General features: G+C 52.0%; 1 protein-coding gene across 3 annotated transcripts in view; it reads right to left on the bottom strand.

The window, feature by feature from the left end:
* Window positions 1-4233: 4233 nt before the first annotated feature.
* ate1 (arginyltransferase 1) overlaps window positions 4234-27290 on the bottom strand; it is a 56565-nt gene continuing 33508 nt past the window's right edge. For all 3 annotated transcript variants that reach the window (XM_030379977.1, XM_030379975.1, XM_030379974.1), the window contains 2 exons: window positions 13347-13467; window positions 4234-5467 (listed from right to left, as the gene is read on the bottom strand). In XM_030379977.1, the coding sequence (XP_030235837.1) occupies window positions 5277-5467; window positions 13347-13467 (312 nt within the window). In that variant the 3' untranslated portion in view covers window positions 4234-5276. The remainder of the gene's footprint in view (window positions 5468-13346; window positions 13468-27290) is intronic.

Below are 27290 nucleotides of genomic sequence, written 5' to 3' on the forward strand. Positions count from 1 at the left end.
AACACCTTACCACTGTCACCGGGCTCCCTGGACGTGGTCCTCTCTCTCTCTCTCTCTCTCTCTCTCTCTCTCTCTCTCTCTCTCTCTCTCTCTCTCTCTCTCCCTCTCTCTCCCCCTCTCCCCCTCTCCTCCCTCCCTCCCTCCCTCGTTGTTGTGTTCTCTAGCATGCTGGGGTGCTGCTGTGGTCGTGATGTGTGTTGAATCCGTGTGACAGGGCTCCAATAGGAAAGAGAGAGACGCCCCCCCCACCCCCAAGCTCACGCCATAATCCCCCAGTGAAAGGGGGCTCCGCATTTAGAGTGCGATACGCTTAATCCAGGGGCCCTCGCTGGAACAAAGGCGGGCCCTGCACTTCCTCTGGGGGCCCGGGGCCGCTTCCGCTGGGCCTGGGGGGCCAGTCTGGGTGCGAGTGCAAAGACAACACAACACCACAGCAGCAGCAGCCGTACAGTGGGAGGGACGCACAACGCACACAACAGCGTACACAACAACGCCAACACAACAGTCGCGGTAACAACGCAACGGTTGCTAGGGTCTCACGGGCTAGCCAATCGACAAACAGTGCACGCACACAAGTGCCAGCTAGAATCAACACAGATACAGACACGAACAAATAAAGAAAGCATGGTGGATACATTTAGAGAGCAGGATATAAGAGAGGGAGAGAGAGACAGGTTTAGATAAAGAGTGAGGGAGAGAGAGGGAGAGAGGGAGAGAGAGAGAGAGAGAGAGGGAGAGAGAGACAGGTTTAGATAAAGAGTGAGGGAGAGAGAGAGAGAGGGAGAGAGGGAGAGAGAAAAAGAGAAAGGGAGGGAGGAGAGGGAGAAAAAGAAAGAGAGCGAGAGAATGGGAGAAAAAGAGCGAGACTGGCTGAGATAAAGAGAAAGAGAGACAGGAAAGAGAGAGATAGAGAAAATAAAGAGAGAGAGTTCAAACAGTTGTGAAAGGGAGATAATCTCATTACAAACGGAAAATGGTTTTGCGCGTAAAGTTGTAAATTCCGAGGTGGCCTAAAATGCCTGTGTGGCTGAGCTCACACTGCTGTACCGAGGCGGGCGCTGGGGGTGACACACATCCTGACTCTGGTCGTCTTCATCTTCAAAATAAATAAAAAGAAAAATCGCTACAAAAACAATAGGGATCCAACCTGTTGGCTTGGACCCCTAACTATCGGTGAAAGATCAGGTTTCACCTGTTGTTCCCAAAATAATCACAGCCCTGACAGGGTTTCACTACAGAAATAAGGGATACGATTCCATGGGCGTTCCTGAAAGAGGGGTACAACATCGTAATATATATTTCCTGGTTTGCTCTTTATGATTGCGTACTAACTGCTTCTCGTATTTCCATTGAGTGGCTTTTTACAAGGTAGGCCCACAAGGTATGGCTTCCTACATCATTTACATTAACATATAGGGCCTTTAGCAGACGCTTTAAGCCAAAGCGAATTGCATTAATTCATTTGTCAAGAGAAAGAGAAACAACAATATATCACTGTTGGTACAGTAAGGATGTTCATAGAACAACATAGAACAACAAGTGCCAAGCACTAACAATCACCAGGTTAAACCATTCCCCGTATACAACAAAGATAACTAGGATAAGATGCTACACAATGCTAAGCACTGTTTTTACGTGTGCGTCATCACCCGGAACAGATAACTACATTTACCACATATTTTCACCAATCATCAACCAGGTGATTAACCAATACAGCCCAAATATGACGCCATCAGCTGAGACCTCAACTATGTTAATTACCGAGTGTATCATGTGTACAAACCACCCTTTTGGCACCCGAGCATGCACAAATCAAGCATGACGTTACGTTTCCCAACCCCTGTTGGAGGGAGTTCAGACGGGGAGATAATGGACCCTGTGGTTCCCTCCTCTCCCTGGGACCTTTGGCTGAGCAGCCCTGGCTGGGGCCTGCGGTCAGAACACATCTATCTTATTAAGAAGCCCTGATTGGAGGGAGGGGTGAGACACCATGATGCTCGGTGACTAATGTCCCGGCCCAGGCTGTTCTCCCTCTGTACATTATTATTAAGCTAATGGGCTGCAGCAGCAGCAGCAGCGACAGGGCCAGGTTGTTTTGACAGAGAGGTCCACCACCGCACTGGCATCGTCTCTTTGTGTGTGGAACCCACCAAGCCTAACTCTTCATGACAGGGCCAGCAGTGGGTGAATGGGTGTGTGTGTGTGTGTGTGTGTGTTTTGGTGTGTATGTGTGTGAGTTTGTGTGTGTGTGTGTGTGTGTGTGTGTGTGTGTTTGGGTGTGTGTATGTGTGTGTTTGGGTGTGTGTCTGTTTGGGTGTGTGTGTGTGTGTGTGTGTGTGTGTGTGTGTGTGTGTGTGTGTGTGTGTGTGTGTGTGTGTGTGTTCATGTGTGTGTTTAGGTCTGAGTTTGTGTGTGTTTGGGTGTGTGAGTTTGTGTGTGTTTGGGTATGTGTGTGTTTGGGTGTGTATGTGTGTGTTTGTGTGTGTTTGGGAGTGTATGTGTGTGTTTGTGTGTGCCGGTGTGTTTGTGTGTGCGTGTGGTGTATGTGAGTTTGTGTGTGTGCTGTGGTGTGGGTGTGCGTGTTTGGGTGTGTGAGGTTGGGTGCGTAGTGAGTTTGTGCGTCTGTGTGGGATGGGTGTGTGTTTGGGTATGTGTGTGTGTGTGTGTGTGTGTGTGTGTGTGTTGCATGTGCAGCACACAGGGCAAGCTTGCCTAATGTGGGAGGGAAACAGTGGATCCAAGATGGCCTCTTGCCAGCGTCAGTGTTCCCTTCCTGGAGAATTAGCCTGTCAATCTGTGCTAATTCCCTCGGACACAGTCCCTGTTTGAAACTCCGGTCAGGTTTAGACTACTGAGATGCTCTCTCACTCTCTCCTTTTTGGCGGTTTTCTAAGAACTGGAAGGTGGTTTTTCACTGACAGAGATGGACGATATTAAGAACAGACCACATGACAACAGCTGGACAGAGGAGCCTTTCGAAAAATAAAGGCTGCATTTCACGTGTGTGTGTGTGTGTGTGTGTGTGTGTGTGTGTGTGTGTGTGTGTGTGTGTGTGTGTGTGTGTGTGTGTGTGTGTGTGCGCAAGCATTTGGATTAAAAGGGAAGCCCACCCAGTCGGGCCTGATTCACAGCACAGACAAACGTCTGCGTGCCACACGATTGATTGAGCTCATCGACCCTTGTTAGGGACCCCGGCCCCCTGGCCCCCCCCCCGTCCCCTGAGCCCGGACACCGTCGGGCCTGACCGGGTTCGGCCCCGCTCTGGCAGAACACGGCCCCCGCTCCACCTCCAGCACCCCGGCCCCACCCAGCCCTGGCACCCTGCTCTTCTTCCAGACTGCTGTTGACATTCTGCAGAAGCGCCAGCAACGGCCGTGGGCATTGAAGCGCTGCCAGCTCGTATATCTGAGGCGGCGGGCCGCTCCAACTCAAACAGGCCTCGCCACATCACTCCCAGCACACCCGCGCGTGTGGAGCATTGTTGGAGCGTAAGCTTGCAGGATCTGTGCAAATTTACACTCCCGTTTGTGGCAGTATGCGGCGAGGTGTTGTCCACACAGTACGGGCTGGGAGATTAGAACCAATACACACATGCAAAAAAGCATACGTACACGCACACATGCAAACAAACACAACATGTGTGCACACACATGTAGGCACGCGTGTGCACAAACAAGTGCGCATGTGTGCAAACACATACATGCATATTTGCGCACACACATACACACATAGGCACGTGCCCACAGACTCACACAAATGTACCAACACATACACACATATGCGTACACACACACACACACACACACAACACACACACACACACACACACACACACACACACACACACACACACACACACACACACACACACACACACACACACACACACACACACACACACACACCCACCCATCATATCCTCAGGGCCAAAGTAATGAGCGAAGCCCAGAAGACATGGCCATATCGGGACATAATAAATAACGTGTTTGAACTTTCAAATGTAAACGTCCAAAAAGGACTTGTGGATAAACGGAGGAGCACACAGAGGAGCACACAGAGGCCAGGGTAACACAGCCACGCTGCGCCCTCGCTGCCTGCTTCGCCCAGTTAGAAACCACAGGATTTCTTATCGGGTCGCTCTCCAAAAACAAACTGAGGTTCTGGTTCGGTGTGCGTTAAGCTTCACCTGCACAAGACAGAAGACATTTAGAATAATAAAAACACAACAACTCACATTGGAGAATGATTATATAATCCCTTTATTGACAAAACGAAAAAGAGGATAAAACAAAATAAGTGTCGATGTCGGAGTAAAAGAAGGGAAAGCGGTCGTGGTTTAAAACATCGACACAGGAAGTGGGGAGAAAGAGTTCACTCATGGACGTCGGACGCGGTTCTCCTTCCACAGGCGTGGTTCTCCTCCCACAGACGTGGTTCTCCTCCCACAGACGTGGTTCTCCTCCCACAGACGTGGTTCTTGTCCTCAGAACCAGGACGTAGTTTTAAGAAAGACTTGGAGGCCGTCTCTTGAGATCAGCGACCTCCTACTCACTGGAGTTCTAGACCTTCCATGGAGATGAACGTAGACACAGTCCACTGACCCGTTGGCCGGTCCTTGTGTTGTGATGAGTGTAGTAATGAGTGAGTACTTATAGTGGTGATTAAGATGCTGATATATTGATCAGGCAGGCCAGCAGGTACGTGGATACACACAAATACATCCATACATGAATATACTAGACATGTTAACAGTACACACACACACACACACACACACACACAACCACACAGGATGGGAAGCTAACTGGAGTTATGAAGCAGTGAGACTACAGGGAGAAGCAGCATAGAGCGAGAGAGAAGACCGACAGACTGATAGACAGACTGAAAGGCTGAAAGACATTCAGATCAGACAGACGGACATTATAGAGACACTGATAGGCCGAGAGAAATTCAGAGCAGAAGGACGGACAGACTGAAAGGCTGAGTTGGATCAGACAGACAGACCTATTGACTGTTAGGCGGGCAGACACACAGACTGAAAGGCTGAGTTGGAGTACACAGAGAGACCTATAGACCGATAGGCTGACAGACAGACGGACTGAAAGGCTGATTTGGATCAGACAGACTTATTGCTGGCAGGTGGGTTTCTCTCCTATGTGGGTGGGTGAGTGTCTAAGCCGAGGTCCGAGGGGCCCCCAGGTCCGAGGGGCCCCCAGGCCCAGTACATAGGATGCTCTGCCTGCTCCGGGTGTCTGGGGCCTAAGGGCCCTCGGGTCCTAGGGGCCCCTGATATCCCGGTACATGAGGATGCTCTCGGCGCAGGTCTGGCCCAGCAGGGCGGCGTACTGCTCCACCTGCTCCTGGTCGCTGGGGCCCCGACGCTTGCGGCAGTAGGCGGCGTAGGGCATGACGGTCCGCTTGTACAGAACCATGACCCGGGAAAGGTCCTTAAAGGCCCGCGCGTCGACTGGACCGGGGAGGGGGAGGAGGGCGGGGGAGGGGGGGGAGAGGAGGAGAGAGAAAAAAATTGCATTAAAGTTAGTTAATTAAAATAAATGAATGTTTTTGTTTTTTTACTTCCCGTAGAAACTGTAATTAACCCCCTTCATCTAATTTGCGATGTCTTTGTTAATATTTTTTCCCCTGAATGATTACTTGTAATATCCTAGATTATATCCATTATAATTATATTCATGTAATGCAGCATCGTTCTGCCTTAACCTTCTGCAGAAGGAGCATGTAGAACATAAAGCAGTATCCCTCTCCCCCTCTCCCCCCCCCCCCCCCCCCCGGTGCCAGAGAGGACACACAGGAGGGCAGTCCTCTGCTATTCAGCTCATCTTGTTTACAGGCTCTGAGGCCGGGCCCAAACACAGCGTCTTTATGGGGGGGCGCGCTGCTATAAACCCAAGCAGGTCCATTGGAAACACAGCCACTCTATAACCCAACGCCCAGGTCTCAGAACGGCCCTCTGGAGGTCCCACTGGAAAATGTGGTGGCGGGGGTTAGAAAGCACACGCAAAGGGGCTGCCCGTGTGAGGGTGGGGCTGGACCTACATGCCCACTGTGGGCGGGTGGTGTAATGGACGGACGGGGTACAAGAGACTCCACCTAATTAGTTTCCACTGCCTGCTTTCTGTTTTCCAGCTGAACTTTTTAACAGTTAGGGGTGCAAGAGAACCCCCTGGTAACCACCTCAATGCTCCACCCCGCTGTAAATATCTCTCTCTCACATGCATTTACACAAGTCCATGTCAACACACACACACACACACACACACACACACACACACACACACACACACACACAAGTCCATGTAAACACACAAACACACACACACACACACACAAGTAGACGTAAACACACACTTGCATACACAAGTCAATGAAAACACACACACACACACACGTACACGTTTACACACATTTGCGTACACAAGTAAATGAAAACACACAAACACACACACACATGTTCACAAGTTAAAGTAAACAAACACACACACATTCCCAAACTCACGTTAACACACATGTACACAAAACCAGGTAAACCATCACACACTTGCCTAAGTACACAAACCCCCTCAACACACGCAAACTCCCAAGGCCCAACACAGACGCACAATGCTCCACGTGGAAGAGAGCCTCTGACGCAGGAGGGAGGGACGGAGCCACCCAGCTGTTCAGGGGCCCCCGTCCCCTGGGCCCCCGTCCCCCCGTCCCCCGTCCCCTGGGCCCCCGTCCCCCTGTCCCCCCGTCCCCTGGGCCCCCGTCCCCTGGGCCCCCGTCCCCTGGGCCCCCGTCCCCTGGGCCCCTGTCCCCTGGTGCCGTGGGCCCCAGCAGGAGGGAGCGACAACGCTGTAACAGACCCCGGCTCATCTCCACCGCCTCCACATCCACCAGGCGCCCAGCTGAGCTTCCAGGTGGTCAGGGTGTGTGCGTGTGCGTGCGCGTGTGTGTGTGCGCGCACGCACGCGCGCGCGCTCCGGCGCATTGCGTGTGTGTGCGGTGTGCCTGTGTTTTTGTGCGCGTGTCTGTGTGCGTGTCTGTGCATGCGTCTGTGTGTGTGTGTGTGTGTGTGTGTGCATGCGTCTATGTGTCCGTCTATGGCAGCCTGCGTGTGTGTGCGTGCATAGCATAGATCCAAGCTCGCAGCCATGTGCCTTCGCTTCACACATTTACTAAATTCCTCACATAGCCGGTGAGGCACCGGCTATCTGCCGGCGCCCTGCACACCAGATGAGGGCTGCGGCCCCAGATAGATCCAGGAGGCCGAGGCAGACACATGGAAACACAGGACTGGACACAGAAGAGGACGGCACAACACTGTGGTTCACTGGACACAGTACTGCTACCGTTGTGCGTTGGGGCGTTGCCATGCACACCTCTTTCCAGTTAAGGCCCGGCAAGGATCTGATCTGGAGAGCAAAGCTTAACGCACATTACACCGTCTGAGCAGGGCCGCAGTCAGGGTTTGATAAAGAGTGAGGTCCGGGGGGAGGGGGGGCTTCAGTTGCAGGGGTTCAGGTTTGTTTTTTTTGGGGGGGGGGGGGGGGGGTTGTGCTTGGCTCACAGACGCACCATCAAATTTCACACACGGGGGACAAAAGGTAACAAATCTCGACTGAATTAAGAATTTACTCATCTCTGAGAAGTTCTTCGCTGCTGATTTTGTATACAGTGCTTAGGTTCCAACTTTGTTTTTTTATCTCTACAAAATGCCCGAGGTCCATACCTCGGTGACCTCAGAGCCGGCTACAGTGAAGCACCGTAATGCTGCTGAGAAGGGTAGCAAGAAACAGCTGTGGAGGGGATTCTAGTGTTGGCGGTCACTTTCATGCGCCCAGTGACCTTTAGGGAATTTAGAGCCAACCAAGGACCATGCAGGAAACTGAAGGGGAACAAGTTTCCCACTCAGGACAGTCTCCATTGTATGATGTTTAACATTTAGTTCTGTGTTGTTTTTTTCAACTCAGAGGCATATAAAGGTCTCTCTGGAAAAAGCCCTGCAGATATTTTTCTCTCCCACTCTATGGAGATTTTCATGTTTCACATTCTTTTCCGGGGATCACTTTTGGGGCTTCAAGTGTTGAATTACATATGAGTTTCACCCGTTGCTGATGAACTAATGAATAATCTACCTTTCCTAACCCAAACAGCAGAGTCAGCATCTCTTCTACCAGATTACATTAGAAAACTGCTATCCTCACCGATATTTTTGCTCCCTTCTTTGGATCCCAGTGCCTTAATGAACTGTGAACAAGTCAACAGAGAGCGAGCAGAAATAATCATAACTTATCTGTGATCATAATTTAGTTTGCAAAGTTAAATGCATATATACATGTATTTATTGCTTTAAATGCAATGTCAAAGCAATTTGTGATTGTCCCCAGCAATGAAAGGTGCAATAGATACATAATAATAAAATGCTAATTAGAAATATTTGTTCGCTCCAAAAATATTTATTTTAATGACACGGTTCACTTGGAGTCCTGGCGGTGGTTTAGGGACACAATGTTTCAGTAACCGAGGACAGCCGAACCTCTTGGCTCCATGACATGGCAACACCAGCAGATTCACAGGACTCCATCTCTCCCTCCCTCTCTCTCTTTACACAATCCAAACATCCGCTCCTCGCATAAACACTGTAAGCAAATGTACACTACATTTCCACGCATCTATGATTCACCCTTCTATCATCTATCCACCCATGTATTATTCTCCCCTCTATCATCCGTCCATTTATCATTCACCCCTCTATCATCTCTCCATCCATCCGTCTGTCATTCACCCCTCCATCATCCACCCATCCTGCCCTCCCCCTCCTGGGCTCTGAGCGGCCCCAGCCCGCCCTCCCATGAAAGGAGCCAGCGGATGTCCGGTGACACCTCGCTCCAAGGTCCTGGCTCTCTGGGGGTTCAAGGTTCAGAGGTCAGGGGGTGAGGGGGAGGAGAGAGAGAGAGAGAGAGAGAGAGAAGTTGCGGGGTCAGGGCCAGATTAAAAAGGGGGTTCATCGAGGGAAACCCCGCCACGCTCTCCCTCTCTCCGTTCCCTTTCCCGTCCCGTCCTCCAGCGCCGAGGCGGGTCGGTGGCGGCCCGTGGGGTCAGTGCCCGCTACGAGCCTCGCTTCCCCTGACCCGAGGTCGAGAGGGCGACGGAGGGCCGGGCTGTGAAAGGAGGAGGGTGACCGGGGCAACCGGGGGCAGGGACACGCACCCTTTGGACCGGAGGCCAGGAGTTGAACCCCATTAGTTGGACAGTCCTCTGGTAAGACACTGACCCCCCCCCAAAACCTCAGATTCCACAGCTGAAGAGTGCGATGTAAGCACACTTTACACGGGGTGGGTGAACTAAGAACAGGCTTTGACTGGCTGGAGTTTGGCTATGTTGAGATGTTACAACGACAACTACTAGAAACGCAATTCTGATGTCTTTAAATAGATCAAACCACAATGTTTACTACCTGCTTGATCCTCTAAATTGTCTTCAACTGTTAACTGTTAATATTTTCGTGAAATAGTTTCACGAAAATATCTATACTGCAGGGGGAGGGGCACTGATAGAGCTGGCAACACAATCCAGACCCACATGTGTGTTTTATTAAAAGGACTGCAGCTAAGCAGGTCCATCCGTCCACTCAGAGGATCTGAGGGAAGCAGACACCTCCCCATGTCCCCTCCCCTCCCTGACGGCGGGGGTGAGCTGGACATATGGACAGACAGACAGCCAGACTGATAAGCAGAGGGAAAGTGAGCCGGAGCAGTGAAGGGTGGAAGGCCCATGGAGGGCCAGGCGGGGGGGCTGAGTGCTGTCAGACCGGGGGCTTGTTAAGATAGAGGGGCCCTTCTCCCCCAGCGCAGCCTCTCGCTACCCCGACGCTTGGCACCACTTAGACTGGCTTCGGTACCCAGGCACACACACAGCCGCACACACACACACACACACACACACACACACACACACACACACTGAAGCAGAGATTGGTGCCACAGACACTTACTATTTGTGTATCTGTAAGAGATAAAAAAAATGCATTGTTAAAAAGTACTGTAAGCACGACGTGTGTGTGTGTGTACGTGTACTGTGTATATTTGAGTGTGTGTTGGCGCCTGCTTCAGGCACTTAAGGTTCAGGGGGCGACTCGTGTCACACACTTTTTTACAAGTGTTTATCCTGCTGAGAGGGCGATGCCCCAGCTCTCTGTCAGGCAAACGCAGATTACAGCTAAGTGCTAAAGTGTGTGGGAGACGGTGCACATGCTGTACGCTACGTGTGTGCGTGCCGTACGCTACGTGCGTGTGCGCGTGTGTGCGTGTGACCATGAGGTCATGGCGGGCGGGCGGGCGGGCGTCCCGGGACGTGGGAGCGCTGGGCTTGCCGATCAATACGTGTGTTTGTGTGTGTGCGCGCCGGAGGGGTCGTGCAAACGTGCAAACGTTAGATTAGCGCTCCCCTCGCACCTCATTAGCTACGCTCTGTGACCCGGTTCACCGACGGGCCGAACACATCCAGGACGACCCCGGGGTCCGCCCTCCCTCCCCCCAGGGCCCCCCGATCGGGGCGCCGGCCCCCTTCCAGCTCCCCTTCCCACGGAGGCTCCTGGGCTGTTCCCCTCCTTTCATGCTGTATGGGCGGAAGTCGCTCAGGAGGTAGAGCGGGTCGGCTGGAAACCGGAAGGTTGCCGGTTCGATCCCTGGCTCCTCCTAGCGAGAGTGTCGAGGTGTCTCTGAGCAAGACACCTCACCCTGATTTGCTCCTGACGAGCTGGCTGCCGCTCTGCATGGTTTGTCTCCGCCATCGGTGTGTGAATGTACGGTGGCAAGTCGCTTTTGGATCAAAGCATCGGCAAAAACGCTTAAATGTAAATGCTCTACTATGTTCAGGGGTCAAGGCATGCTGGTACCGTGTCCCCTAACCACTGCCCTGCTGACCTCCCTAGTCTGCCACCGACACACGTAGAACCGCCTCAGACCGGCCAAAGGCCCCTGTTTGACTTGGCTCCAGGGTCGGTCCCCTTCAGTCCCCATCCATCTCCCCAAGCTCTTCCCTTCCTTTATGCCTCCCTTTCATGCGCCACGGTGTCCAGGGGTCAAGGCATGCTGGTAACCGTGTCCACCGAACACAGGCCGCCACCACCACACGTAGAGCCGCCTCAGACCGGCCCAACGCCACTGTTGGCCGCCTTGGCTCCGGGGTGGGGTCCCCGTGGCGGAGGAATGTCCCGCTCCCCGGCTCCGTCATGGTGCCGCGGGCTCAGAGCTGCGGGCTGCTATTGGCTGAGTGTGTTGCTATCCGGCTGTCACCGTGCAAAGGAGTGTGCGGAACCTCCTCGCAGAACGGCAGCTACGTCATGCAGCGGGGGCCGGCCCCAGTCGGCGGCTCACACGGGGCCGGGGCTGCCAGCGCCACGGGTCAGAGCCCGAAGCTAATTCGTGAGGAGGTGGTAACAGTGGTACGACTGTGTCATGGTTGGACCGGCAGACACGCTGGCATCTGCGGTGGGACTTAGCCCCTCGTCTACTGGTGACATAGCCGCAAATCGACCCGGTGACTGACCGACCAATCAACTGCGACGTAGGTTATTTTGGGTGGCGGCGGCGGGCCCAGTACCCCCCCCCCCCCCCCCCCCCCCCCCCCACGATCATGTTAGGTTAGCTCACTGCTATGTGCTGGCATGGGACAGCTTTAAGGCCTGGTCCAACGGCAACAGGCTGGAAACACGCACACACACACACACACACACACACACACTTAGGTTATAGTGATGTGACTGACAGGGTAAGGGTCAGACCTAACAGCATCTACAACGGCCATGATGTCAATAACCAACAGCCTACTAATTGTCCTTGACTACGCTTTGGAGTGATGCCTTCCCTTGCAGTTCAACTGGTGAGTCATCAAAATGATGTCAGGAAATTGAAAAAAAACAGGCTTGATTAAATGGCTTCTCTCTCTCTCTCTCTCTCTCTCTCTCTCTCTCTCTCTCTCTCTCTCTCTCTCTCTCTCTCTCTCTCTCTCTCTCTCTCTCTCTCTCTCTCTCTCTCTCTCTCTCTCTCTCTCTCTCTCTCTCTCTCTCTCTCTCTCCCCCTTTCTCCCCCCCCCTCTATGTAAAACTATGTATGTCACAATACTGGGCCCCATTTCTCCCTTTCTTTCTTCTTCTCACACCAGACCTCCATCATTTGTGAACCCCCCCCCCCCCCATATGCCTCCTTCCCCTCCACCCACTCAACCACATACTTACCACAACCCTAATCTACCCAGAAATCTCTCATTCCGGTCGCTTCACGGCATTACGCCCGTTCTTACTGTCTCACAGGAAATGTGTTTATATTTGTACATTGACACATAGTCATCCACCACCCTACGGCGAGAATCACACACACCTCCTGTCCATTGTGTGTGTCTATTGATGCAGACTGATGTAAACAAGGAGATGGCCACTCTCCCCCATGACCCCTCCACCCACCTGATGGCTCAGGTTCCAGTAAACAGATACACATGTGTGTGTGAGATTAGATAGGTGTACACAGTCACACATAAACACACAACAGAAGCATTTCCTGCCCAATATATAGGAGCACAGAGTCCTATTATGTGGGGTTTACAGAGTGCAGATTAGCTACACACGCAGTGAGAAAGAATTTCAATCATCCTCTAGTCAACCCATGAATCTCCCCTCCACCCTATTTCCAAGCCTTTAAAACGTACACTTAACCACGTCTCTCCCCCCCCCTCTCTCTCTCTCTCTCTCTCTCTCTCTCTCTCTCTCTCTCTCTCTCTCTCTCTCTCTCTCTCTCTCTCTCTCTCTCTCTCTCTCTCTCTCTCTCTCTCTCTCTCTCTCTCCCCCCCTCTCTCCCTCCCTCCCTCTCTCCCTCTCCCTCTCTCCCCCCTCCCTCTCTCCCTCTCTCTCTCTCTCTCTCTCTGGCGTCTCCTGGTCTAAACCCTGCATGCGGCCATGTGGCTCATGTAATCAGTCATCTTCTGACAACGTGGTCCTTTCATGAGGACAGGGGATTAACTTCTGCCTCTGACCGTACTGCAGGGAGAGAGAGAGGAGACCACATCATCATTACAGAGATCCTCCTGCAGATCAGATACGGCTGGTCTGAGATCCACCACTAAATCCTACCGTGTTGGACGCCAGCCCGGACACACACACACACACACACACACACACACACACACACCAGCGGACCACTCAGAGCTCCTTAAGAACATCTAACGTTGGGCCTACAGTCTGAGAGCTGTGGCTGGGATAGTAAATGCAGGGTAACGGACTGGAGAGCGAACCACACATCGCCGTAGGAGGCGGTCGGGGGCGCTCTGCCCGTTGGGCGCTGGCTAACCTGCGTCGGGGTCCTGGTTGAAGCGGACGTAGCGGGCGTTCTCCAGGCGGGCGGTGCAGCGCTCGATGGGCACCCAGAAGAAGGTCTCCGGGCACAGCAGGTCAGCAGGCAGGTACTTTCCCTGGGGAGGGGAGAGGAGCAATGGTAAATGGACTGCATATACCCCGCTTTTCGAAACAGTGGCCACTCAAAGCGCTTTACAATATTGTCTAACATTCACCCATTCATTCACAAATTCACACGACGACGGCGGAGACAACCACGGAGGGCGACGGCCAGCTCGTCGGGAGCAGTTAGGGTGAGGTTGTCTCAATCAGGGACACCTCGACCCTCAGCTAGGAGGAGCCGGGGGTCGAACCAGCAACCTTCGGGTTACCAGCCAACCCGCTCTACCTCCTGAGCCACATGCCGCCCCAAGAGAGAAGAAGCAGTTTAAGACTCACTGATCCTCCCACCAGGTCATCATGATACATGTGTCGATTCGTCTTCTCTGAACTCAAAGGAGAGTCGCCACTCTTCTCGTCTTTTATAAAGGAGAGTACCTTTTAAGGCTATTGTGAAGAAAGTCTAGTATACGATTCCCGAATAAAGACATCAAATTGGCTAAAACAATGAAGGACCACTGTGCAACTGCTCTGGATGTTTCTTCATAACACGCGTGTGAGCCAGTACTCTCGTTTGTTTTATTAATAAGCGAAGTTGGTTCCCATTTAATATATAATCAAATAAAAATTGGAAGAGAGATTGAAATCAAAAGTTTGAAAACGTTCAACTTTAGCCTTTCTTTTTGATTTTATCGTTGTGATTGTAATTGTCCCTTATACATATCTATATATATATAAAAAAAACGATTGATTATAAAGTAGGATGTGTGTACCAATTCAGATTTCAAAATATACAAAAGCTGCCAAAAGAACCACATGTGTGAGCGGGAGAATAATGAGCAGAACACTTCGTTCTGTCACACACTCCCAAACAAACACAGAGCGATAAGACTGTACACAAGCAGGCGCCTCCAACAAGCCTGCTGCACTATCTCAGCGCACACGCACACACACACACACACACACACACACACACACACACACACACACACACACACACACACACTCACACACTCACAAGACACAGAAACTCCAAGCTTCGCGCTGCACCAAACCACAGAAGAAATCCCACAGTATCCTTCTGAAAATATCCTCCCCCGCTCCCCCGAGGTAATAATTATCAGGCATTATCTGCCGTTTAAATCCCACATGTCAAGTGCGGGAACGCCATTTTATTATATTGTTATTACAGAACCAAAAATGTGAAAAAGAGGGATGTCATTTAACCCGCGAAACCTTGAAATGCCTCTGTAATATAAAATGGAGCATATCAACACGTTCTACATTAAAAAATAAACCTAGACCAACATCCTACAGGGAGGCTGTGGTGGCCGCAGAGAGAGACGATCTGTCAGGGAGCATGGAAACTAGGCGGGTTGCTTTCACAGACCCACCACTACCAGGGGGGGGGGAGAACCGAAGCGTGATCGACGGCCGAACCCGAGGGGTTGAGTGAAAAGTTGGGGGTCAACGACAGAGGACTGCGACCCCGGGACGACCACGGCACCCAAACCCCCTCCACATTTGGGTGCAGCAGGTGGCTCAGGAGGTTGTCTTGTAGCCAGGAGGTTGCTAGTTGGATGCCCAGCAACTCCTGGCGGAGTGTCGAGGTGTCCCTGAGCAAGACGCCTCACCCTGACTGCTCCCGACGAGCTGGCTGTCGCCCAGCATTGTTGACTCCGCCGTCGGTGTGTGGATGTGTGCATGAATGGGGGAATGTTGGGCAATATTGTAAAGAGCTTCGAGTGGCCACTGGTTAGAAAAGGGCTGTACAGATGCAGTCAGTTAACCGTTTACATGAGCACACGGTGCAGGAGGAAAGACGGGCTAGCTGAGCAGGGGTCAGTGGAATGAAGACACGGACCTCTCCGCCCAGGAATGGAGGGTATGACGAACACCGGAGCCGGGACCCTTTAAGTGCTGCCGCCAAAAGATGGGTGCATGGAAAGAATGCCTGTGGCTCCGCGGCGCCAGCAGACAAACGTGCATCCCTCCCCCCCTTCCTCCACTCTGTTCCCGACGCAGTGTGCTCGGGATTCCACGAGCAATAAAGCCTTGTCTGCACAAGTCTGTCGGACCGACTTTGCTCACGAGTTCTGCAATCCACTGATAGTGGTGCCACCTCCGCCCGATGCGGCCGGTTCCATCAGCCCTCTATGGGCAAGGAACACGGAGGGGAGAGGGGAGAGGAGAGAGGAGAGGAGGGAGAGGGGAGAGGGGAGAGAGGAGAGAGGAGGGAGGAGTCAGAGGACATGGGAGAGGGGGGACAGGGGACTTTGATAGAGAACATGTAGGATCAAGCTGTGTGGCTAAATGCACGACTACCATAATGAGAACCATCCCTGCATGGGCTGTTCCCCGGGTATACAGTATTATAGAGTTTCTGAGATCTTTGCAGGGCAATAAAGGAGATTCTTGTGAGTCCTCGTCATGTCGGGAGAGTGACAGATCCACTATTTTCCGTTATTTTCCGGTGCCGGCTGCAGAGAGAACTGCCGAGCGTTAAACTGTTACAACCACAATGAGAGACTCGAGCGGGTCACAGCAAGGCCACCAATCCACAAACCTCCCAGAGGAAGACAAGAGAGACGTGGCTGAGCTGAACGTGAGCAAGGACACATCTTTCAGTGGTCTGGAGCGGGGAGAGCAAGAGAAAGAAATGGAGACAAAAAGCTGGCAAACACAGTCTGTCCCTTTCCCTGCCCGAAGGCCCAGTAATTCACAGCAGCAGCAGCAGCAGCAGCAGCAGTCACTTCAGCCTGTATGTTTCCTGTTTGCTTCCGTTCGCCGGCGCTATTAGCCTCTGCCTCAGCGTGGCAGCAGCGGCTCCCATCAACAGGGAAACCAGTGATTGTTTCCTGGAACGAGGAGCCCACAGAGGGGTACTGCAGCCTTTTGTCTAAACGACTAGCGGTGACACAGTCTCTCCATTAGAGTCGACTGCAGCTCTGCTCGGAGCTGGAAGGGAAGGCAATGAGGGCACAGGAAACGACAGAGTAAGGGGTTCTGCCAGTACAGGAAGCGGGGTCCGGCGATAAGACGCAATGTACACGTTTGTGTGCGTGCGCTTTTCTACGATCAGCACCAGGGTGCCTAGAATCCTGGGGGCCCCCTGAAAGATGTGGGGTGCAGCTGAAATACTGGAGTGTTGAGATGCCCATGAGTCACGTTAAAGCAGAGCCAGGCTCCACACATTAAAGATTAAAAACAAAGTTTCACTTATTCCTTTTAATGTACTGAAAGACTGAAAGAGAAGATCAAACTCAAGCAAAACCTTCAGCGAGAGGGCTCTACTGCCCTCCATGTGTGGGGGAGAAAGAGGGGGGGGGGAAGGGAGGAATGGCGTCAGAAAGAAAGGGAACAAGCCAGCAGACGTGACAATCAGACACAGATGAACACAGGGACGGTATTTAACGTGGCGGGCCCCGAGACGCTGATGGAAGAGATAGGCGCCGTGGTGAGAGCCAGCTGAGGCAGGGGGCTCTGAGCCAATAGGGAGAGGGATGAGGGGGGGTTTGATACGGGGAGCAGGAAACCACAGAGAGCAGAGGAAGGAGCCATGCTGACAGAGAGCGAGATGGAGACGGGGGGAGGAGGAGGACGACGGGGAGAGGAGCTGTGTTCAATCAAAAGTGTAGAGACAGTGGTGAGGAGGAGGGGGGAGGGAGAGAGGGAGGGGAACCCTCCCCATCTGACTTACTGTAAAGCCGTGCTCCAGCTTGGCTCCACAAGTGAATTAACAAATGGCTGTGCAGCAGCGAACGTTGAGGAAGAAATGTTGAAATCACATGTGACCGAAGTTTCGCAGCCCTGTTCCCCAAGGCACATAAACACGCACGGCTTTGACATGCAGGCCGCATAACACCGTCATCAAGTCAGTCGGCGTTCAGTCTTCAAGTGAAGGGGAGGCCGGGTTTAGCATCTCGTCACCAAACGATCGGTTATTATCTTTACACTCGCACCATCAGGCGTGTGCGCACACAACACGCATTCTGAATGCGAAGCAGTAGCACCAGCCCACGCAGATACCTGTTATCTAAATGAAACGCAATTCATCAAGACACATAAATATCATGCCTCACGGCAGCCCAGGAATCCTCATGAAAACCGACACCATTATTTTACTTCTTGTTCCACTTACTGCATCTGTGTGTGCGTGGGAGACGGTGTGTGTAGTTCGTGAGAGAGTATGTTTAGAATGAGTGTGTAGGCTGACTATGTGTGCGTGCGTGTGTGTGTGTGTGCGTGTAGGGTGTGCGTGTGTGTGAGATTGAGTGTGAGATTGATTGTAACTGAGAATGTACTTGAGAGTGTAAATGAACGTGTGAGTGTAAATGAGAGTGTATGTGAGTGAGAGTGAGGGTGTGCGTGTGTGTGAGCGAGCAGTGCGTGCGTAAGCCACCGCGGGCCCAGAGCCCTCTTCCTGCCCCGTGGCTATAACTGGGATCAAAACATTCTCTGCGTTGATCTCTCACAGCTTGGTGATGACATCACTGCAGGGTTTGGGGCTCAGAGTTGCACCCCCCAACCCCCCCCCCAACCCACCCCTCCCGCACGTTTAACTTGAGTGTGTCCTGGGGGGGAGGGCTGGTGGTGGTGGGGGGGGGGGCAAGGTTGGATGGCTGTCAATATGTCATGGAGAAGAGGGTTTACCTAAAACCGCCATCTTGCCATACACCACACATCTGCTGCCGATCTCCAGTAGCGTCTCCAATGACCCGCAGCAAAACTAGAGGCATGTGATTGTGTGTGTGTGTGTGTGTGTGTGTGTGTGTGTGTGTGTGTGTGTGTGTGTGTGTGTGTGTGTGTGTGTGTGTGTGTGTGTGTGTCCGTGTGACTGTGTCCGTGTGACTGTGTCCGTGTGACCGTTTATGTATCTGTGTGTGTGACTATGTGTATGCGCGTATGTGCATGCGTGTGTGTGTGCGTGCGTCTTTGTGATTTCCACTCGCTGCAGATTCTCCAACCGTCCCGTCTCCACAGGTCTCCTTTGATAACGGTATCAGAAGAGCTGAAATCTCCTCAGGAGAGAGCACCTATATATTATGTTTGATGTGCTCTGCCAGTGGGCCCAACACCTACTCCAGCCCTAGACACGGAGGCTCCCATATCCAAGGGGAGGTCTCAGAGAAGCATGAGCTCACTGGCTTGTTGCGCTCGCTCACACTGTGAACCGACTTCTTCCCTGGCTGGTGGGCTGTCTCTGGCTTGGGGGCTGTCCCTTCGTCTGGCGTGGGGAAGCACGGACTGTGGGAATGTCTCAGGCTTTTATTCAACGAAGAGCTAGCGAGACAAGCAATGAGAAGCAGCAGGATTACTCGCCGGTCAAGTTCCGCTGTGGAGGGATGGACGTGGACATTTGACCTCACCGGACCAACCTGGGGGCTAGTCCTGTCCCAGAGTGACCTTGTGTTGGATTCTGTGCTTGGTGTTAAAACAAGGAGAGAGGGCAGCACAAAGAGGCCCAGTGTGACCCGGGAGGCTGATCCCACCCAGGCCAGCACCCTGACCCTGGGTCACGTCGGTGCATGGCCCTCTGCAGACCAATAAACACAGGGACCTGAGCTCCACGTCCCAGCGCTCGTTCTCACACACGCACACGCACACGCACACACACACACACCTCTCCTTTTAAAACACAGGGGAGATGGGGGGGTGCAGGAGGTGCAGGGTACACTGTTGATAGACACATGTAAACAGCGCAAACGCACACAAACACACAGCTAGACAAATAGCGTCCGCAACGAGAACAGCGTCGCATCGAGGCAGGGGTACCATGTCGGTGAAAGACACGTCCAAACAAAGTGATACATATACGTCCATACACACACAAAATGACACACACAAACACACACACACACACAACCTGATACACACAAACACCCACACAACGTGATACACACATGATACACACGTGATACATACAAACACCCACACACACACACTTTGTCCATCATGGGGGGCACAATATGTGTATTTGCACACACTGAAACACACATAGGCCAATGGAAATGTCCCAAGACCCGGGGTCTGCGTTTCTTGGGACATTTCCATTGGCCAGCGCTGTTGACACACCTGGGAGCTGCCAGGGTCTTTCCCCCCCCCCCTCGACACATTACCACGAGACGACCTTCAAATAAATACAACATCCAGGCCAGTCGCTCTCCCTCCAGCCCCCTTATCCTTCTTCCTCCCCCCCAGGCCCACAAAGTCCCTTACAAATCAAATCCCCCCCCCACCCACCCCCGGACGAAACCCTCCTCCCAGCTCTGCTGCTCGCTCCCCTCCCAACCTGGCTATGCGTCAGGGCTCCGAGAGGATGACAGGTTAATGAGGAGAAAATATTTTTACAGGATCGCGTTTCGCCCAAGACAGAGGAAGAGAAAACTAACTGGGAGAAGAAGGAGGGGTGAGGAGGGGGGAGGAGGGGGGGAAGGCAGTCCAAGGGCAGGGCTTTAATGGGCATCAACTCGCCGCCCGCCGTCCTTTTATCTCCCCATCTCCCCCGGCCTTTATGAGCTCCTCTGACACAGACCACAGCTCGCACATGTTGCTGTCCAGGTCCGGCTTCCCCGGCCACAGACCAGAACCCCCTAATCCCGGCTGCTGGAGATGAAAAAAGAAATAACAGCCAGCTCTCGCAAGACGAACAATGTGCAGCCCCCCGGACCCCAGCTCTAAGTAAACGCCTAGCGGCATTCATGAGTCTAACTGATTCTGCCTGTTGGGCCTCTTTGAAAGCTTTTCTTCCCCCACCACCCCCCCGCCCCACGCCCATTCCTCTCTCCCCTCAGACACTGCTCCTTTCAGGCGGGGCGGTGTGGCCGTGGCAGGTTTGAAAATAAATAGAGCTGAAGGTAATGGGAAGGCAAACACCTCGGGCTGGCAGATAGAGGGCCCTGGATCCCCTCAGCACTGACACCGCATCCACAGCTCTCTCCTTCACCCCCCTGACCTCCCTACCCTCCCCCCCAACCCCATCACCAACCATCACCCCCGCCACACCAGTACTCATAAGGACGACTCAATCGTGTGACCCGACCCCGGTGAGCTCTGACCCCCCCGTGGCCCTCACCCTGTCAGCACTCGTCCTAGGGGGTACCAGGCAGCGGTTGCCACGGCGAGGAGGGCTGTTCATGATTTCTTACAAACACAGCCGTGACCAGAAAGAACAACAACAGCGGAGAGAAAGGAAACAGTGGGAAACAGAAAGAGATGTCCAGGAGAAGGAAAAAGAATAAGAGCTAAGCAAATGTTTCTACTTGAGTGCTGCACTGTTGGTGGTCTCCTGTTGAGTTAAATCAAACAAGGATCTTTCTGTCAGAAATGCGCCAATTTGCCCGAGCCAGAGAGGGAGAGAGAGCCAGAGAGAGATGGGGGGGGGGGAGAGCCAGAGAGAGAGAAAGAGGGGGTAGGAGGCAGGGTAAAGGGGCACGAGAAGATTTTTTTTTAAGGGTGAAAACTCAATCTGGTTTGATCTCCTTTGAAGGGTGTTGTACTGTACTGTGGGAAACGCTAGAGTAGAAGGCAACAGGAATACATCAACAAGGAGACCTAACTCAATACTGCTTCCATTACAAGAGAAATCACAAATCAAAAGGCTGGATGCATGGCGACGGCGGAGCCGGTCTCGACACGAACAAGCCGCTGTCAACACAGTAACTCTACCCGCTGCCATCCAGGGCTGTCATGACTCGGTGCGTCTAGGCGTCGGGATGTGGCAATTAACGCAATAAGACCCCTTCATGCCGCGACTACTGCATATCCCTCCTCTCTGTCAAACAACAACATGTTACCGAGTACACACGGGCCACGGGTTCATCGTTCCCGACCAGAGCTCCCCTCCCCTCCCCTCCTCCCATCCGTCATCTTCCCCGGTCCGACCGAAGCCTCCATCTAGGGCTGTTGAGAGAGGAGATGTAAGAGCAGAAGGACCGCCGTGGAGGAGAGGAGGCCGCCGCGCCCGGGCCTGCACGACGCTACACCAACATGTAGGAACTACTACTACCACAGGGGAACTACTACTACCACAGGAGATCTACGCTCGCTCGCTCGCTCACTCACTCACTCACTCACACACTCACACACTCACACACACACACACACCAAAGGTGGACAAAGAGAAACACTCCTAAACAGAACTGTAGAAACCAATGCAAAGTGGAAACTCTTCATTTAACGTACACCTTACAATAAGACGGTTCACGATTTGGAAGGAATTCCCTGGTGCACACACCTCAATCTCACCCGCTATCAATCTCAATCTGCATCGTTCACAGAGTGAAGAACACCCCTTTAGCTCACACACACACACACACACACACACACAGGTATGCATAAAGTACAGAAAAAGGCCCTTCCAGCCTGGCCCCACAGACTCCATTCCTCATGGAAAAACAACCACTCACAGGCTCCTGTCTGCAGGCTGCGGGCGTGTCAGAGCCTGCGCCGAGAGACACACCTGGAGGTCTGGAAGAAGATGGAGGAGAGAGCGGAGAGGAGGAGGGGCTAGGCAGACTAATTAAGTTTGTGTCCCAAGAAAAGTTCGGTCCTCGTTCCAACCGGGCATAACAGACAATAATTAATATAACCTATACTGAAGACACAATGAGAGGTCGGGGTGGAGTACGCAGAGTCTACGCACGGCTGGGCCTCCTCTGCACAACTCCACAGCCCCGAGAATCTGGACCAGGATGAGGGACTTCATATAATAATAATAATAATAATAATAATAATACATCTCATTTAGAGGCGCCTTTCAAGACACCCAAGGTCACGTTACAGAGCATATGGTCATCATAAATCGTTTAAAAAAACAAGACATTGTGGAAAAAATAAATAAATAAACATAATAAAAAAAATATATATATATGCAGGGTGCGACTGTAGTAAACAATGATTTCTCCTCCTCTCCTTTGTTTCTGTACCCGTGTCCGTCCGTCCGTCCGTCCGTCCGTCTGACTGTCTGACTGTCAGTCTGTGTCTCCGTCCGTCTCTCTCGCTCTCTCTCTCTCTCTCTCTCTCTCTCTCTCTCACTTATGTCTGTCTGTCTGTCTCTCTGTCGCTCTGCACTGTTGGGTCGTTTGTCACCCTGTATTGCCATCGTCTCAAATCAGGAGCAGGTGATAGAGAAGCACCTCAAATCGGCTCGCTTCGATTGAGGGAAGACGCCACAATCATCGAAGGCTTCCCTGGACTGGTGTCCCTCATACGGCGCTCGTGGCCCCGGACCTGACTGGTCCTGTGGCCCTCAGGACCCTACGGCCCCTGCGGGGACCCTGGGCTTTGTTGCCGGGGGGTTGGGGGGCGACTGGCTGGGTGACTGAGGTTGTTGCTCCAGGGCTGAGAGGGAGAGGCAGGGACAGAATAGAGAAACGAAGTAGCAGCTGCTGCAAAAAAGCACCCCTTAAAAAGTCAGTGAAGTACCGCCCTGAGACAAATACTCCTTTTCATCTCGCGTCCGTTCCCCATTTGGCACACATCTTGTCACTTCTTTTTTCGAGGCCCATATGTCGCCTTTCTCCTCCTCTGGCTCGTTGAGCTTTCTTCCTTTTCTGTGAAAAATGGAATGGTTTCCTGGGCTCGGCCCGAGACATTCTTTCACAGAGAACAATAACAACAACGGTAAGAGCCCCCTTCACGTGACCCCCTCTCTCCTCCGAGGGGTCCGTCCTGTGTGTGTGTGTGTGTGTGTGTGTGTGTGTGTGTGTGTGTGTGTGTGTGTGTGTGTGTGTGTGTGTGTGTGTGTGTGTGTGTGTGTGTGTGTGTGTGTGTGGATGTGTGTGTGTGTTTCGACGTGTGCGTCTGCGTTTGGGAGAGAGAGAGTGCGTGCGTGTGGCCCTTGAAAACACAAGTGGTTGATTTGTCAAGACCAGGTATGGCAGACCCTTCGGGCCAAAGTTAGAAAACTACTCTTTCATCCACATCAGTGTCTGCTTTTCTTTTGCAGTCCTGAATAATAGTAGACGCAAAAAAAATAACACGAAGCACCTTAGACATCCCATAATAACTTTGCAGCAATGGAAAATTGCAACAACGTGGCACTTAACCATCCCTCCCGGTCAGTCCGACACCGAAAAGAGTGGAAAATCATGAAAACAAAAGCAAATGAAATGCTGAACACATGCAAGCTACTGGCTCCTGAAGCAGGAACGAGTCAGCGATGGACCAAGAAGGAATGAGATAAAAAAAAAAAAAACACTAAACTGTTTCTGAGAACAAGTTTTAGTAGCTTGTTTATACTTTTTGCTAAAGACGTCAGCCCAGAACACATTTGAACTCATTCAAACCACAGCGACACATATTAGTGAACCGGACCTGGCATCGAGATCCTTTGAAGACCTTGAACATTGCCAGGATCTCAGAACGCATGACTCAGGCCGGCTCCCGCTTTAACGAGACCCCCGCCTCCAGGAAAGTTAAATTCAGCCAACGACGGGGTCCGCGGGCTACTGCTGAAAAGGTACACCGCTAGATGTACTCATTTTAAGACACCAGTCTTAATTCTGCTTCCAAGCTTCCATGGGTATCACGAGTGCTCAATAGGCCTGAAAGGAAACATCTAAGCACTTAAAAGGAAGGCATTCTTAACCACCCCAGCCCCCCTGCATCCTTCTTACGCACGTATTGTATGTTGTACGTCCTGGCACTTAATGTCCGCACTTATTGTATGTATTACTTCTTGCACTTAAAAATAGTACTTTAGTCCTCTGACATCTTATTCTAGCTATTTTTGTTCTATACGGGTAATTGGTTAACCTAGCGATTATTAGCGCTTGCCACTTGGTTGTATGAACATCATTACTGTACTGACAGCGATATATTGTTTCTTTGTTCTGACAAATGTACTTAATATAAGTCACTTTGGATAAAAGCGTCTGCTAAATGTAATTCTTGGTTTTACTTGACCTTAACATCAGCAGCCCCCTTGTTTAGAGGGCTGGCACCATGAGAGGGATGTCTGACCAAGGGAGCAGGAGGGCCAAGACCTCTGCTCTCATTTAGCCTCCAATGGCTTCACCTTCTGCTCCCTGCAGCCTGACATCAGAGGCCCAGGGAGGGCTGGGGAACCAGAGCCAGGGGCAGGATGTCACGTCTGACCCCGCACGCAGCGGCCAACTCCACCAGCCAGCCAGCCCCTGTGGGAGACTGTGCCCAAGCCCGGGGAACAAAGGAGAGGGCCTGACACCAGCCAGACCGCCCCCCCCTGGAGCCCCAGCTGGCTGGACTCCAGCTCCTCTGCACACCCTTCAGTGCAGTGTCGGGGGGGGGGGGGGGGGAACGACCCGCGACACGTTGATCAGATTCCCCGAGACCTGCGACTAGGTGGTGGGCATGAGACTCTAACTGGTTCTACAGTACGAGGGTATGGAAGACCAGGATGGAGACGGAGGGAACGAAGAAACTATACAAAAGCCTGCAGGGCAGAACACGAGGAACAGACGTAGGTACAACCCAAAGAGGCTTTTATCATGCTCTTTGAGACCGCCGTTATACAGCAAAGACTACTCTGTAAAAGTCATCTCAAATAATCATTGTATCATCGATCACAGCAGCACTTTTTCCTAGCAGCCCAATCAGTCTTCTAAAAACAACCTTCGAAAAAAACATGACATTTTCATTGAAGAAAAAAAAAGGAATGAGTGAGGTTGGAGGTGGAGTTGGAAAGGTTCTGAGAGAAGTTTCCACCAGGGTTCGAGTGCCAGTGTTTGTGGTCTTTCAGGGGAGAACCCAGCAGGACCGAGATGTAGAAACCCAGAGGAATGCCCCGTGCCAGGAGGGATAAGGGCTTCAACAAGGCTCCATCTTGGGGACCCGCAACAACTCCACAGCGTGCTGGTGCATTAATGGAGCCACTCAGGGCTTATATGCAAATGAGAGCATGAACTGAGACACAGAGAGCGGGTGAGTGGGAGAGGGTGTGTGTGTGTGTGTGTGTGTGTGAGAGTGTGTGTGTGTGTGAGAGGGTGTGCTTATGGGAGCATGTGTGAGCAGGAAGGTGGGAACTAAGCAACCTTCTCACCCCAGCGCAGTGTCCCTCCCTGGGAGGAAAGGAGGACGAGGTGGCTCGCACAAAGACATTGTGCGCCGCGGCACTCCGTCGAGCGCACAACACGAAAAGAGAAGATATGAGGGGATGGAGGGGGGCCGGAGTAAACCAGTAAACCCACTCCGAGGTTGAGAGCGTTGGGGAGCCGGTTCTCATACGAAGGCAGCATCTGCATTCTGCACGCACACGCGCGGACACACAGGCGAAAACAGCCGATCTGACAATAACACACAGATCACCCTCGGTGAAGACGACATTCCACACGCGGACACACACAGACACACAAGAGGAGCAGGCAGAGGACTACATAAACCCCTTAAAATGCAAAAAAGGGAGAGAGGGGGGAAAAAAAGCACATGGCACTCTGCCATCAGCCCAACAAGACATCAGTCTCCAGAGAGACAGGCACAGGCTGAATGAAACAACAGCCAAGCGACAGCCTCCATGTGGGAAGGAGGCTGTATGGGGCGATTCCTAGGCAATCGGCTAATGGACTTGGAAAGCCTTGCTTACTTACACCGCCCTGCACAGAGAATATACATTATACATCGCGTGACTGTGTCGTCTGCCGTTGCAAGACTGTTGATGTGATACCCTGTGTGTGTGTGTGTGTGTGTGTGTGTGTGTGTGTGTGTGTGTGTGTGTGTGTGTGCGTGTGCGTGTGCGTGTGCGTGTGCACAAGTGAAACACTGCACTTGAATATCAGTTTCTCTGTCGGTAGAGGGGTGCATGGATTCATGTATTCATTGCTTACCAATGTCGCTTGAGTTACAGAGGCTGTCTCCGTCTGTTTGACCTCTCACTCAACCACTAATGTCTTCAGCAGCCCTCTACCCTGCTCTGCCTGCTGCCTCTGCATTATCTCTCCTTCGCTTCCTATGACTTTGCTCTGCTTCTGTGGCTGTGTCACAACACTATAGCTGTTTTCCAGCTCTATGGTGATATTGTGGTTCTATGGCCGTATTCCAACATTATGGCCGTATTCTAGCTCTACGGTGATATTGTGGTTCTATGGCCGTATTCCAACATTATGGCCGTATTCTAGCTCTACGGTGATATTGTGGTTCTATGGCTGTATTCGAACACTATACATTATTCACTCTCTATGGTGATATTGTGGTTCTATGGGTGTATTCCAACACTATGACCGTATTACAGCTCTAGCATGATATTGTGGTTTTATTGCTGTATTCCAGCTCTATGGGAATTGTGGTTCTATGGCTGTATTCGAACACTATGGCCTTATTCCAGCACTATGCTGATATTCTGGTTCTCTGTGGTTGCGAACACGAAGATAGTCTCGACATGAGTCGAGACTATCACACAGAATCAGGCCACTGCTCTCATTTACATTCAGGGCGTTTAGCCGACGATTTTATCCAAAGTCACTTACAACAAGTATATTTTTTAGGGGAAAGAGAAACAACAACATATCGCTGTCGGTACAGTAAAGATGTTTACAGAACAAAGTGCCAAGCACCAATAATCACTCGGGTAAACCCATTCCCTGTATACAATGAAGATAGCCAGGAAAAGTACTAAACCAAGTACAATTGTTTTACTCTCCAGCCACCATAAGGACGGACCAAGTAGGACTGATTGATGAGGGAGAACACGAGGAGAATCTAAGATGGAGGGAGAGAACGTGACAGTTTAGGGGGTGAAAAATGAAAGGAAGAGAGGAGGAAGAAAGAACGAGGCGGTCCCCCCGTTGAGGCCCTCCCAGCTAAAACAACAGGCAAGCGAGGGGGAAAGGGAGTCTCTGTGAGACTCTGTTCCCCAGCAGGCAGG

The sequence above is a fragment of the Gadus morhua genome, chromosome 15, assembly GCF_902167405.1.
Source record: "Gadus morhua chromosome 15, gadMor3.0, whole genome shotgun sequence".
Lineage (NCBI taxonomy): Eukaryota > Metazoa > Chordata > Actinopteri > Gadiformes > Gadidae > Gadus > Gadus morhua.